This window comes from Micromys minutus (assembly GCF_963924665.1).
Source record: "Micromys minutus genome assembly, chromosome: 2".
NCBI classification, from domain to species: Eukaryota; Metazoa; Chordata; class Mammalia; order Rodentia; family Muridae; genus Micromys; species Micromys minutus.
The window spans coordinates 64,201,422-64,216,733 of NC_137971.1; the positions used below are offsets into that span (position 1 = coordinate 64,201,422).

Below are 15,312 nucleotides of genomic sequence, written 5' to 3' on the forward strand. Positions count from 1 at the left end.
TACTTCACACATGTCATTTATTAGACTGGGTACAATCTGCTTAAGAGATCAAAATTCAAGGCAGGGCTTGGAGAGATGGCTCATTCAGGAAAGTACCTGCCTTGCCAGCATCAGGACCCAGCACCCACATAAAGAGCTGAGCATGGCCACAGGGGGCTGCCAGTTCCAGAACTGGGAAGAAAAAGACAGGAAGGTACCTGCAAGCCAACGACAAAATGTAACAGGAGAAACAAGTTTTATATTTTGTGAGAGACTGTCTCAAAAGCTAAGGTAGAGAGTGATTGAAGATGACATCAGATATTAACCTTTGCACTCATATATACAGATGCATGTGTACACACACAGAGAGAGAGAGACAGAGACACTCACATTGGCCTTTGCACTCATATATACAGATGCATGTGTACATACACACACACACAGGGGGTGGAGAGGGAGGGAGGGAGGGAGGGAGGGAGGGAGGGAGGGAGAGAGAGAGAGAGAGAGAGAGAAAGAGAGAGAGAGAGAGAGAGAGAGAGAGACTCACACTGGCCTTTGCACTCATATATACAAAGGCATGTGTGTACACACACACAACCCTTAATGCAGTTGCTCATGTCATGGTAACCTCCCCCAGCCAAGAAATTACTTTGTTGCTACTTCATAGCTATAATTTGGCTACGAATATGAATTGTAATATAAATACCGATGTGCAAGACAACCGATATGCAACCCTTGTGAATCAGTTGGTCGAGATCCACAGGTTGAGAACTGCCAAACGGGCCCACATCAGACTCCCTTCCCGGGCAGTTCAGGCTGATAGTGGGAATAAACCATTTCACCTACTTATGTCGTCTTTTCAATAGAACATATGAAGCCAAATACAGTTCCATTTGCACTTAGTAATTATTTCCTTATTTTTCTTAATTTATTCATTTTCAGCATTTTTTTATGGTTTACTTAAGAAAATCGAGAAATCTCATATGCTTTCTCAAACTTTGGTGCCCCTCCTCCCCCCAGGAAAAACTCAACCTGGCATTCCTGTTCTTGATACTAAGGAAGCCATAGTCACTGGTATTTATCCTTTGATCACACTTGTTGCTATACCTTTTGGTTTCTGAGAAAGGCTAGCCTAGAACTCACAGCCTGCAATCATCACCCTTCAAACACTGGGACTGCAGGGGCCCAGGGTACATCCATAGTCAGATAAACTGAGCTCTTTCAACCTGTGTTTATTCCTCTTTTCTTCAGACTAAGGATGCACTGTGGCCTCCTGCTTCCAACTCGTGGTGGCCCAAGTTCTCAATCATGATGGAACCTATGAGCTAAGTAAACCTTTTCTCCCTCACTGTACTTTTGTCAGAGTATTTTATCACAGGAACAGAAAAGAAACTAAGACAATGGGTTCATTAGCAGAAATGAAAATTAATTCAAGATTGCTTTCTGGCTAACTTCATTGTTAAAAAACAAAAAGGCTATGAAGAGTAAAAAAAATTCTCCTTCACAAATGTAACTATATATAAAATAACACAAAAAATAATTTTAAGAAAGGAAACAGCTTTAGAGATAGAAAGATGTGAAGAAAGTTACAATGACTTATATGCTGGTTTAAAAATATTTTAAAAGAGGATTGTTTTGGTTTTTTAAAAAGATATTTTAATGAAAAAAATTAAGCCTTATGCTACAAAATTAGAATGATGGGGTTGCTCTAGACAGGTAGGGAACGATGACTGGGAAGAAACAGAAATATACTCAAGGTGTCAAATGACTACAGAAGGCTGGATGTGGTACTTATGCCTTTACTCAAAGCACTTAGGAGGCAGAGAAGAAGATCTTAGTAAGTTTCTGAAAATTGAATCAAATAGAAGGTAATTTTATGGGGTCAGAGAAGCTGTAATTTATTTAAAGCATGTATTGGATATTTGACAAACTGATATCTTAAAAAATCCAATTCTGAGTATTTAAACCAACAAATTTTCTTAATATAGATCACCCTAAAGACTGTACATTATCAAGATGATTTCCTGTATTTTCTGGTGTCTTTATTACACTATTGATTATTTATGAGAAAACATGGAATCTTAAAGAGTGTTTGTAAGCTGCTGCTGCTGCTGCTGCGGTGGTGTTCTGTGTGCATGGCATGACTGGCTGGGTTTTCTATGTACATGGATGTGTGTGTGCTTGTGTGTTCTGTGTCCATGGCTGGTTGGGTGTTCTGTGTGCATGGCATGGCTGGCTGGGTTTTCTATGTACATGGATATGTGTGCTTGTGTGTTCTGTGTCCATGGCTGGTTGGATGCTCTGTGTGCATGGCTGGTCGGTTGGTTGGGTTCTTTGTTTTGAGAGAGTGTATCACACTCCCTGTTGTCCTGAATGGGCCAGAACTCATGGGAATTCTTCCATTTCAGCCTTCAGAGTGCTAGGTTTGCAGGGATGAACAAGAGTAGAATGTTATTAAGTATGTATTTGTTCCAAAGTCTTTTGGGCCATTATTTTAGAACTGGATAAACAAATGACTATTGCTTTCCCATGATGCTTGGTATTTATTTTTAATGAAAATGTTCTAAAGAACATTTAAAATTTATAAAAGCCTGAAGGTCCTAGTGTGAGGTTGTCAGTCATGACTGTTATCTTAAAACAATAAGTGCAATAAAAATAACTAAACCATGTTGATTGCTAAACTCTCATCAAAGTTTAAATTACGAATATTTTGTCTCCCCCCACCCCTCGCCATGGTTTTGGTTCTTCTCTGAAACCTTTTGAATCAGATTCACTAGCAGGATGGAGGTGGGAGAATCATTGGCACAACATTCTGAGAGCAATAGGTATGTGGTTCCCAAATGGTTTTTCTTCGACTGTCTTTGATTAAAATTAATATAACCTGAAGAACGGATGATGTTTCCTAAAGTCCTCATTTGTTTTTCACTGGTGGGCTTCATTTTATATTTTCTACCAACCCCGCAGATTGTGTGTCATGATTCTCTACAAGTCCCTTCTACTCCTGAGAGAATAATCCAGCCCAATCTACAGCAACCTGGAGGACAGACAAACTGAACTTAACCACAAATTCCAGGGAAGAGGCTACTCCTCTCAACTCTCCCATTGCCCGGGTGTGACCGAGGCGGGCATGAGCTGATTCTCCATCACCAGTCTCTTCTGCTTTGGTGTGGTTCGGCTGAGTAACTAGGATGTCCACCCCAGTGGAGACAATCAAATTCTAAATATACCAATCAACAGTGTTTTCAGACGAAAATCTTCACTAAAGTGAAGAGGAGAAAGAAGAGGAGGAGGAGGAGGGAGGTGAGGTGGAGCTTTTTAGGATCAGAATGGAAGCTGTTTTGCTAATTCAAACAAACAAAACTAAAATAGAACCAGAATGTAAGGAAGATGATGTTTATATACAAGACTGCTTCATCATGACTGTGATGGAAAATTCTGCCATCACCAGCATCCTGCACTGAGACCACCAAACCTTCACACAGAAGTACTTCTACCAATGTACTTCCACACCTGTAGATAGTCTGCAAGGAAGCCACTGGTCACCACCTACTGTAGCTAAGGGCAACTGTGTGTTCAAACACTTATGTGGTTCTCCTGGTGTTTGTCTCTAAACATTCCCCTCATCACAATCACTTTGAACACAAACCCCACATACTGTGGTGCTCTGAAATTCCCTAATGAGCTTGATAATCCAGAGAGGGGAGACAAGGAGAGACAGGCAGAGGAAGAGAGACAGAGGGAAAAGAGGGGGAGGGGAAAGGGAGAGCGAGACTGATTCAGTTGGCAACAGTATTCAGTGGAGACACTGCTGATGGCAGTGGTGGTCCAAGCCTAGGTAGTGAGGTGTTACATGTCTAGGAATACAGGGGTGGTATGGGGAGTAGGGAATGAGAACTAGAAAGGGGAGGGGCATAAAGGAATATGGCTTTGCGGTGTGAGGGTTAGTGTGGTAAACTTGGCAGGGTCTAGAATTACCTGGGTGTCAAGACTCCGGGCATACCAGTGAGGGAATTGTAATGATTATGTTAAGTAACTGAAAGTGAGAAGCACGACCCACCAAACTTGGGTCGGGTCCTAGAATAAATACATGAAGAGGAGAAAAGTAGTCATGCACTAGGACCCATCTATCTCTGCTTCCTGTCTGTGATGTGACCAGTGGCTTCACTCTTTCCTCCAGAGAGAACTGTGCCGCTGCCTGTGCATTAAAACGAACTATTTCTTGTCTAAGATGCTTTTGTTAAGCTATTTTATTTCAGCAGCAAAAGAACTAAGGAGTACTGGTGGCCTGTATGTGTGAGAAGGATGGAGAGATGTGGGCAAAGTATGTGGGAGTATGGGGACATTGAGGAGAGAATGCATACACATACCAGGCTGTTGGCACATGTCATTAATAAGAGACCTAATAAGACTCAAATATAAATTGGGGCAGAAATATATTTGCTCTGTCTTCAATTGTAGTCAACAGAGGAACGCCGGATTGTGATGTCCGCAACGGTCACCTTCTTAGCAACTTTCTAAGGGCCCTACGGTATCCGGTAGCTTTTGAAGACATCAAGGAAATCACACTACTCAGGTTCTTGAGTTAAAGCCTGAATTATGGAAGTCAGAACGAAGATCTCTGTCTAGATTACGTGATTCAAGTCCTAGGCACTATGGACTTTCATAAATGAAATAAAGGGACTCTGCCCCAGAGAGGAGTGAGAGGGAAGGTGCTTTAGAAAGTAGCTGCAATTGATCAAATCCTTTCTTAAGGGAGGGTGTGGAACACTTGTGCTCTGATGAAGAATCAAGCCCGACCCCTATACATGTGCTGGTACATTCTCAGAGTTAGATCAAAACAGACAAACCAGCAAACACACAGCTCAGCAGCTCAGCAACAGGACTAATGGAGACAACGCTTTCACCCAAAACAGCCCAGGGGAAAGAAGGAAAGAATGGAGCTACCAACCGTCTGGTCACAAATGGGAGAAAATAAATCTGTTAGAGAGGCAGCCTGTCACCCACTAGACCTCAAGTTGGCCCCAATAAATGAGGCAGGTTGGAGATTATGCACAGGTTTTGAGCTTTCAATGAAATCACTTGGCAGGTGTAAAATATTAATTCAATCTGTCCAAATAGAAAAATGACTAATCAAAATGGAGGGGAAGCTAATGAAGAGGAATAGAAGGTTCTTTGGGATGCAAAAGTCTTCAGGGTCCTCATGACTCTGAGCGAGATTTGAGGAAGCCCTGTCAAAAAAACAGGAGTTAGACTAAGACAGAGCCATTACTTGTAAATTTAAAAAAAACTGGTTATTTTCCCCCTGGCAATCACCGCTAGGATGTCAGTGATTGCCTCCCCAGGACAGACAATGGCACATTTTAAGAGCTACAATGTATGCTGATTATACAGGGCACTGATGTGCTCCCAAATTACAAACCCACTCTTCCCCTCCACTCTCAATGGCCTATTACCTATACAGTCTGAGAGTCACGGTCTTGAAAGGCCGAGGCCTGCCTAGAGCAACGAAGCAGCAGTTTTAATTGGGAGTCCCCTCTCCTCCTTAGAGCAATTAAGAGAACGAAGTGAGCAACCAGCTGATGTCCTAATTCCCAAGGGTCCACTCACCATGCTGTGTGAAGAGGTCACTGTGAACAATCTCAATCAGGCAGTGGAGCTTCTGGACAGTCAGTAAGCCCGCAGGAACATTCAGGATGAATTCTGTGAACATCTTGCTGTGAGGAGAAAGGCAAGTGACACTGTTCAGAAACATAGCCAGCCCTAGTAACCCATGCTGTCCCAAGGTGGCTCAGAACCACCAGGGTAGGACATGGCCCTGAAATGTCAAAAATCAGGATTGATAGAGGCCTTGATAGAATCCAGGTCCAAATACCACCCTGGGAATCTGTGTTTTAAAATATTGGTTTGTACTTTATACTAGGTTGACAGGGTAAAATTCAAGTTACATATAATGATAAGTCTCGATAAGAATGTGAAGATATTAGATCCTTTGAGGTTATGTAGGTTAGAATGGAAAGGGGCCTGGTCACTTAAGAGTGTCCTAAAAATGTAAAAGCATGTTGCAATATGTTATATATTATATAATGTATAGTATGTACACATATGTAAAACTTGTACAAGACTTAAAGTAGCATTATTTATATTACTCAAAGAAGGAGAAACTGGCCAAATATCCTAGCAGATGGTGAAAACTGGACACAATCAACTAGGAGCATGTGCTCTGTAATCAAAAAGACCACATTCACCTTGAACCTGTGGCACTCTCCAGCTGAGATACCAAGGACAAACAAAATTAGGCTCATGTCAAACCAGTGCTCTATCATCTCTGAGTTTGAATGGTGCATGGACACTTTGTGGGGGAGACCACCTAGCAGATACCTCTTGTTGTAGTTGAAATACATGATGGGCCGGCATCAAAGTCACTTCTAATTATCATGTGGGAGACATCATGTCATGGAAAAAAAGATACCTTAAGTGCAGAAGTGGGCTATAAAACAAAATGCTGACCTGAAAAAAGGAGGAGGAGGAGGAGGGGAGAGAGAGAGAGAGAGAGAGAGAGAGAGAGAGAGAGAGAGAGAGAGAGAATGAAAGTATGTAAGAGTGTATATGTATGTATGAGTGATACAGACAGAGTGTGTGACAGAGTACATGTGTGAGAGTGTGTATGTGGGTGTATAAGAGAGTGTATGTGTGTGAGAGTGTGTGTGCAAGAGGGCTGAGTTTAGAAGTTTGGCACACACTGCATTGCCAGTGCCCCTGCCCACAATGCAGAGGGTGGACACCCACCTGTAACCCCAACCCTGGAAAGCCAGAAGAAGGAGGAGAAGGAGAAGGAGGAGGAGAAGGAGGAGGAGGAGGAAGAGGAGGAGGAGGAGGAGGGGGAAGGGGAAGGGAAAGAGGAAGAGGAAGAGGAAGAGGAAGAAGAAGAAGAAGAAGAAGAAGAAGAAGAAGAAGAAGAAGAAGAAGAAGAAGAAGAAGAAGAAGAAGAAGAAGAAGAAGAAGAAAAAGAAGAAGAAGAAGAAGGAAGAAGGAGGAGGAAGAGGAGGAGGAGGAGGAGGAGGAGGAGGAAGAAGAAGAAGAAGAAGAAGAAGAAGAAGAAGAAGAAGAAGAAGAAGAAGAAGAAGAAAGAAAGAAAGAAAGAAAGAAAGAAAGAAAGAAAGAAAGAAAGAAAGAAAGAAAGAAGAAAAGACCAGGAAAATCCAAAGTAAGCAGGCCAGCAGGACGAGCCTTTTAGTGAGCTCTGGATTTGACTGAGAGTCCCTACCTCAATGAAAGAAGAGGGAAAAGCAACACAGGAAAATTCATATCAGTATTGGGCTTCCATACACACATACACATGTATGCACACACCCATAGGCATGTGCCCACCCACATATATAATGACATGGGTGTTCTAATATTTAAGAGCATGCACACCACATATAAACATGTGGAAAGAAAAAAAACATAAATTGATTTTCTAAATATGAATAGTGTGTGGGGGTGATTTTAGGTCATTTGTAAAGCTGGTATAAAAGGCAATAAGGAGGCACGTGTAGACACAGAGCAGTGAGTGAAGACACATGGCCCAGGTGAAAGAGCTCTTCCTCAGAGCTCCAAGCCCATGGTACAACTGCCAGTCACAAGCAGAGATGGTGTCCCTCCATGCAATGCCAAGGACAAGACAGGCCACGGCGCGCCCCCCACATCCTCTTACTATCTCCAGCCCTGTGCTTCTCAAATATCCACTTGAATCACTTGAAGGTTCATGAAAACCAGACACTAGGCTGTCATGTCCAGTTAAGAAGATTCAGGAGAAGTTCTGGGTTGGACATCTAACTAGTAAAGCGTTCACGTGTGGACTGGTCCAGGAACCACGATTGAAAACCACAATCCAAGGAAAGAACTTTGCAGAAACACAGCTTGGGCAGATCAACATCCTGGGTCACATATGTCTCTCTTTCATCATTGGGAGCCTGCTAAACTAGAACCCTAATGTCAATACCCAAGAAGCAGAAAATAAGTATGTCCCTGTTGGACACTAAATCTCTGGCAAATCAGAGAGAGTGCTGTCCAGGAGCCCCCTGCCCTTCAATTTCAAGACATTAATGGCTTAGGGTGGATATAAAGTGAAGGAAAAATGACCCCTCAGAGACAAATGTCCTCTCAGATATTTGGAGGTCTGGTGAGTACAAACGGTGCGATTTCCTATACATAGTTCATTGTGTCAAACATAAAGCAGGTGTACTGGGCTGCTAGGCTCACATGTGGTATCAAAGGCTAAACACACCATCAAAGCACTTGTCAGAAAGCCATGAGATCTGTGAGTTACACAAGAAAGAGTACTGGAAGGGGGCACATACGGAGAAGAGAAAATCTAGTCTCAAGACTAATACTCCACTCTGCGTGCCCAATGACGGACCCCTCGAGAGTTCTTTATCATCATTATCATCATCATCAGAGAGGGAAACTTTTCACCATGTGGCTCAGAGCCTTTCATTTGGGAGGGCTCAGATAGAGAAATTGTCCTGTCCCCTAATACCATGGGGACTATGAGAAGAGAAATGGTCCCATATAAGTTTTTTAGGCACTGAAAATTCAAACTGAGCCACCAACTCCATAATGAAACCCAAACAGTGAGGTATATAAAATGGAAAATTTGGCTGTGTTGGTTTGTGTTAACAGTCAATCTGACAGGAGCTAGAATCACCGGGACACAGGTCTCTAAGGCCTATAAGGGGTTGTCCTGATGACATTAATTGGTGTGGAAAGACTGGTCTTAACTGTAGGTGAAACAAATCCCTGGGCAGAACTCCAGGACTGCATCAAGTGGAGAACTTGATTTGAGCATTAGCATGTATTCCTTGCCCTCTGCTTTTTGACTAGGGATGCAAGATGACCTTTAGCTCCTGGTGCCTCCACTTTCCCACCACCATGGGCTGTAACTTGAACTTTAAGCCATAATAACCACTTTCTCCCTCATGTTGTTTTCACAAAGAAACTGAGATAACATTGGGCCACAGTTCCATTGTGTCATAGAACATTTTCCAACAATAACAACCTGGCTTTTGACAGGTAAATCTTCCACAGAAAGACACAACAACAGCATCGATTCCACACAATCCAGGGCATCGACTTCCGCTAGTCCGAGGCAGCCTACAGCATCTTCCATGTGGTCTGACAACAAGCTACACAGCAAATGTTTCCAGAAAGCTTACCTGAGCTCCTTGGGATCAAACACCAACTTCACATCATTGACGATTGTTGGCAAGTACTTCAGTGCTGCCCCCTGCAAACCAGAAAGAGGGGTGTTGAGCAGAATTCAGGCAGACAAATATTAACACGATCTTGTAATTCTGATAAAGGTCTGCAGAAAAATCAACATGAGAAAGACTGCTTCTCGATAAGGCTTAGCCATGACAATGAACAAAACAAAATCTCATTCCTCTAAAATGGGCATTTCCTTTATGTCCACGTGCCCCCCCCCCAAAAAAAGGTATTACAGAAAAGAGAGTGGAAAGATTGGTTGCAAGAGTGATAAAACAGGGAGTTTGCTACAATAGTAGCACCCACATAGTCTTAACAGCAAGGCTACCTAAACAAGGACCACACCAAGAGCCATTTTAAAGTCTATGGGGAAGATCTTGGAGCATCAACCTTAGACAAAGAACACAGGTGACTAAGAAATGCAGAGGGAAAAGTGGTCTTCCTTAGGGAAGAGCATACCAATTGGTTATCCAAGACCAAGTTATCGGACCTTTAAACATACATGCAAGTAACATGACAGGGCCAAAGGAGAGGGAAAGTAACAATAATGGCTGCCAACAAGCATAACTTGTAAGACTAAGTGTCCACACTGTGAGCTGAGCAGAAATGTTTGTCTCTAACTGAAATAGAATAAATGCTAGTCCTCTACAAAAATACCCTCTGACTAAATCCTCCGTGGGTTTCCACAGAAGCAATTCTCTTTACACCAAAGACATCTTTCTGCTGTCTGCCCTTCACCGAAGGACCATTTGATTTTACTCAGTCATCTCTGCACTGTGTCTGTCAGCTTCTTAAATGATAGGCAAGGCTTCCATTGGGTCCTCCCACCCGAACATGGAAGGCTAAAGAAGTCTGGCCACCATAAAAGTTTTGGGTATAGAGAGGACCAAAACTTGATTCAAAGTCAAGCTTGCATTATGCCTGGAAAAAACAGTATTTCCAATAGTGTCTGCCCACGTTACATTTCAGGAATTCACTAGAGCCCTGGCTCTGCACACACACCATGCCCACTGTGTACTGGGCAAGCTATCACACCACACATGGGTAAGGAGCCCTGCACAAGGAAAATGATCAGTCCAGATCCCAAACTATTACATATTCGTGAATCACAGTATTTTTATTGTAGTAACATCTTCTGCCTTTATAGAAATGCATGGCTTAATTTACAGGTAGGAAAGACTTGTGATAATATCCTGCCACCAATCCTCAGCAAGCATCTCACTGGCATATCTTTGGGCTGTATTGAGTTATACAAACAAGTACATGTATAATATAAATATTCAGATTTGCTTTTCTCTTCAACGAGTGGGAAAAATTTTATGCACGCCCAGTAATTATTTTCAAGTAAATTTCTAATGATGTATCCTCAGTACCCAATACCTTTGGATACCTGATTTATCTTCCTAGGTACCTGGCCTCACTTCAAAGGTTCTCAGGAAAAAGGTAGCTGCTAGCAAAGAGGTTAAGAAGCCCTGTTCTAGAAAGCTCAGAACCTCACAGAGCAAGGGATGTGGTCTATTACCTACCATTCACCATGTAAGACCTGCCCACTCAAGTATTTTATTTAAAATTTTAAATCAGTATCACACTATTAAGTTCCAATACAGCAGTTTTACTATTTATCCTCCCATTTCTCTTCCATCCCCTGACTGACCCCCACTCTGCTTGCCCTAGGGCCTTCTTCCTCCCTGCCTCCTGTGCCCAACCTCCTTGCTTCCCTCTTCTCTTCTAGTGGTCCACAGCATATGTCCACACTCACTACTACTACTACTACTACTACTACTACTACTACTACTACTACTACTACTACTACTACTACACACACACACACACACACATATAGTAAGCTGGAATATCCATAGAGAAAGAGAGACAACATGCAACATTTGTCTTTTTGATTCTGGGCTCCCTCACTTAATACATTTTTCAGATCCATCAATTTTCCTGCAACATTCATGATTTTATTTTTCTCTGTTACTGAATAAAATCCGATTGGGTACATAAAGCACAATTTCATTATCCAGTCATCTGTTATATTCCTTGTTTTTGCAAGAAATTAAACAAACAAAACACTGCCAATCAACAAAACTGCCAGTCAACAAATGGGCTAAGGAAATAAAAGTATGGTTTCCAAAAGAAAAAAAATGAATGTCCAATACATACTTTTAAAAGCATTCAACATCCCTAGCCATCAGAGAAATGAAAATTAAGACTTACTTTGAGTTACATCTTACCCAGTCAGAATGGTTGTCACCAAGAACAGAGGTAACAGCAATGCTAGTGAGGACGCAGGGGAAGAAGAACCTTTTTTACTACAGGTGGGAGTGTAAAATAGCACAGCTATTATGGAAAGCTGTATGTATGAAGTTTTCTGTAAAAGTTCAAAGCAGAAATAAACCAGAATGATGACTTAGTGGAGTAATGGCACTTGCAAGAAACTTGATGACCTCAGTCCAATCCCTAGGACCCACATGATGGAATTCCAGAACTAGCTCCTGCAAGTTGCTCTCTGACTTCCACACATACCCTCTAGCAAGTGTGTATGGGCACACACATGCACGTACATACACACTAGGTAGATGGATGGATGGATGATGGATGGATGGGTGGATGGGTGGATACGTGGGTGGATGGGTGGATGGGTGAGTGGGTGGATAGATAGATAGATAGATAGATAGATAGATAGATAGATAGATAGATAGATAGATAGATAGACAGACAGACACACAGACAAACAGACAGACAGACAGACAGACAGACAGATAGATGGATAGCTGTAATTTAAAAATTTAGTATAAACACCTTATGACCCAACCCTAGCAGTCCTGAGGATATACCCGAGGAGGACACTGCCACAGCCACAGAGACACGTATAACCCTTACAACCTTTATTTTCACCTCTAGGAGGCTTCCTTTGTGGAACTGAGAGGTGTCAGGAGAAAACCGACAATTCAGGTTAGTGGCTTTTGTCTTACCCACAGTCAGTGTTCTGATCTGGCTCTGCCACATTCTATCTGTGACTCTAAGTAGCACATGTGCCACAGAGCTCAGCTTCTGATGCCACCTGACGTAGGTAAATTTCTTCAAGGAACTGTAAAAAAGCTCAAAAGCAAATGGACAAGCTAGCAGGATCACATGTAGAGTACCAGAAAACAAGGCAGGAATCAGTGTGTTACTCCACACCCACCCAACCTCGGTACCAGAAAATATGACAGGATTCAGTGTTATCCAGCCCAAACAAAGGGACAGAATTCACTTTCATAGTATCTCCCAGAATATATAGGGCCCAAGGGATTTGTACCAAAGGCACCAATTCTCCGAAAGCATCACCAAATGAATTCATTCCAGATTCACACATGATATACATGTTCACTCTAAATGTTAAATGAAAACTTACACTATGAATCTTGTAAAAGAAGATGTTTGTGACTTTGGGCCAAGCTACAGTTTCTCACACGATAATAACTGCACAATCTATAAAAACCAAACATTCAAAGCAAGGAGCCACATCTTTGAAAGACACAGTTTGGATAAGAAGTCAGGAGTCACACACAGAGACAGGATGGCTGTGAACCACCATTTGGCAGAGATTTACCTCCAGCATACTTGAAGTTTGGGGAAAAAAAACAGCAACAACAAAAGCCTCAGCAATAAATAAATAAATAAATAAATAAATAAATAAATAAATAAATAAATAAATGGGGGGGAGAAACATGGTAGTGCATATCTGTAATCTCAGAACTTGGAAGTTGAAAGTTAGGTGGATCAGGAGTTCAAGGTCATTTGCAAGATCAAGGAAAGAAAAAAAGGGAGGAAGGAAGGGAGGAGGAGAAGAAAATAAAGGAAAGGAAGGGAAGGACAGGGGAATGAAGGGAGTGAAGGGGAAGGAAGAGCTCAGCACTACTACCATCAGGAGAATGTAAAGCAAAACCCCAGAGAGGAGCACTCCATCTAATAAAATTGCTGAAAGGAAACCACGGTCTTCAGTGATGTTCAGCATGCCTGTGTCTAGTCAAACTACAAAGCTAATAGAACAAAGCTAGAAACAGGTTTGAGAGCTTGTTGCAGTGAGTCAGAAAGAATCCACAAGACCCATCTAGTGCATCCTTGGGCATTAGAATTACAGAAATCCTACATGTAAGAATGCACAACAGCCTTATTTATTGCTAATCAATAAAAAAAAAAATTAAAGAGTAGCCCAAAAGTTCCTCAAGAGGTGAACCCATACAATGAAGCACTATGCAGCACTGAACACAAGAATCCACAGCTACACAAGTGCACAAGACAGGGGACTCCGAAGGCCAGAGAATAGAACTGTATTTTGAACATTCTAGAAAAGTCAAAATCGCATGGTGCAGGTGAGAGTGAGGAAGAACCTCCTGCCAGGGAGAATGGAGGAATGTCAAAGAGACTGGTGTTCTTTCATTTGACAGCATGATGGCTTTGCAGAAAGTGCCAGAACTGTCTGGCATTAAGATTAGCCTATGACAGAAGCCAGTTGAGCATGTTACAAATGTCCCAGTCTGACCTATGCAGGTACCTTTCACCTTAATTTTCAAATTTGTTAGAAATATGCTAAACATATATTTGTCCATATTTAGAATGGAATCACATGGGGACAAAGGGGGAACTGAGAATGCAAATCACAGGACAGGAGTCTTAATCTACCCAGTCATCCTGGCCCAACTGATACATTAAATAGTCATAACAACCTATGGAGGGAGCCCCTGAACATGTTGCCACAGATGGAAAAGGAGGAGTAACGTCCAGAGCTGTCTTCATGGAGTCCCACTGGCTGGGATTAGAGCAGTCCAAGGCTGGTTTGGTGAAGCTGCCATATTTGGCCTCTGCAAATTTTACAAGGAATACTGAGGTACACTGCCTGCCTAGAAAGAGTGAGGTCCTGAGTTCAGATCCTCAGCATGTGGGTAAGACGCCAGGTTTGACAGAGGGCCTTACACTCCCAGCAATGATGAGATTGAGTGTTGGAGACAGGAAGACCCCTAGGACATTACTGGCTACCTAGCCTAGCATACCTGGGAAAGTTCCAGACCAACTAGAGATCTTATCTAAAGACATGGCACCTGGGGAGTGACATGGGTTGTTCTCTGACCTCCACACACAGTGGAGAACACACAGGGCTGGTGAGCCACTTGTCCAGTATCCCTCCGCTATAGATTTTGTGTCCCCATTGTTCTTGGCAGGGACTGACACTGCCTTTCAATACGAAAGAGATCAAGGGGTTCCAATTAGTAACCCTGTGTTTCCAATGGGGGTGGGGGGAAAGCACTAAATAAAAATTGTTTCTTTCTGGTTTCAAAATGTTCTGCTTCAAGTCCCTCAGACTTGGTCTGAAAAACTAGAAAGTATTTATGGTGACATTTAATAATGAGTGTCTGCAAAGGCTGACTGCGTGGTCTTTTAGAGTGTCTCGTTTAGTTTGTAGACATCCAGAAGGTGTGGATGGGCTCTTTTATACTGAAGCCAATAAAGGATCATTGCCTGCAGCAGCTTCATAAACACCACTTTGAAAGGATGCAGCAGACAGCCACAAAACAGACAGGGCTTGAGGGGCTAGCTTCTGCTGGTGGCCTTAAGCCATTTAGCTCATTGCTCAGCAGGACAGTCAAAATGTCACATCAGAGACAGGGTTATAACAGGATTCCCCAGTGATGTTGTCTCAGACTTTCCAACCCAAGGATGTCCCAGGGAGGTGCACAGATGTGTATGCCTGCTGAGCAGAGCAGAGGCCAGCAATCCCACAAAGCCCATTAGCCCAGAACACAGCTTATCAGACCTTCTCTCTTAGAACAATTAAGTGTTAAGAAGAGAGAGACCAGGAATCCAAAGTGCTATGACATGAGGCATCTTCTGTGACAGTCGTGGGGACATTAGTCACTCATTCTCACTCTGCCCTTCCCCCAGCACCCTATGGAGCACCCTATTTCCTATGCTCTCTTCTATATGGTGTCCCTACGCCCGTGGGCCCTCGGATCTCACCTCTTTCTGCCCCTGACATGCACACCTTCCTAAAGCAGGCCTGCTGGGATCCTGCTTACTCCACAGCCTTGACTGTCAGCTATCCGC

At 42.7% G+C, this 15,312-nt stretch overlaps 1 protein-coding gene across 1 annotated transcript in view; it reads right to left on the reverse strand.

The window, feature by feature from the left end:
• Positions 1–15,312, reverse strand: part of DOCK1 (dedicator of cytokinesis 1) — a 475,815-nt gene that overhangs the window by 291,392 nt on the left and 169,111 nt on the right. Inside the window, exons 24-25 of the mRNA XM_080912399.1 lie at positions 9,177–9,247; positions 5,587–5,693 (exon numbers count right to left, since the gene is read on the reverse strand). Of these exons, the coding sequence (XP_080768525.1) occupies positions 5,587–5,693; positions 9,177–9,247 (178 nt within the window). The remainder of the gene's footprint in view (positions 1–5,586; positions 5,694–9,176; positions 9,248–15,312) is intronic.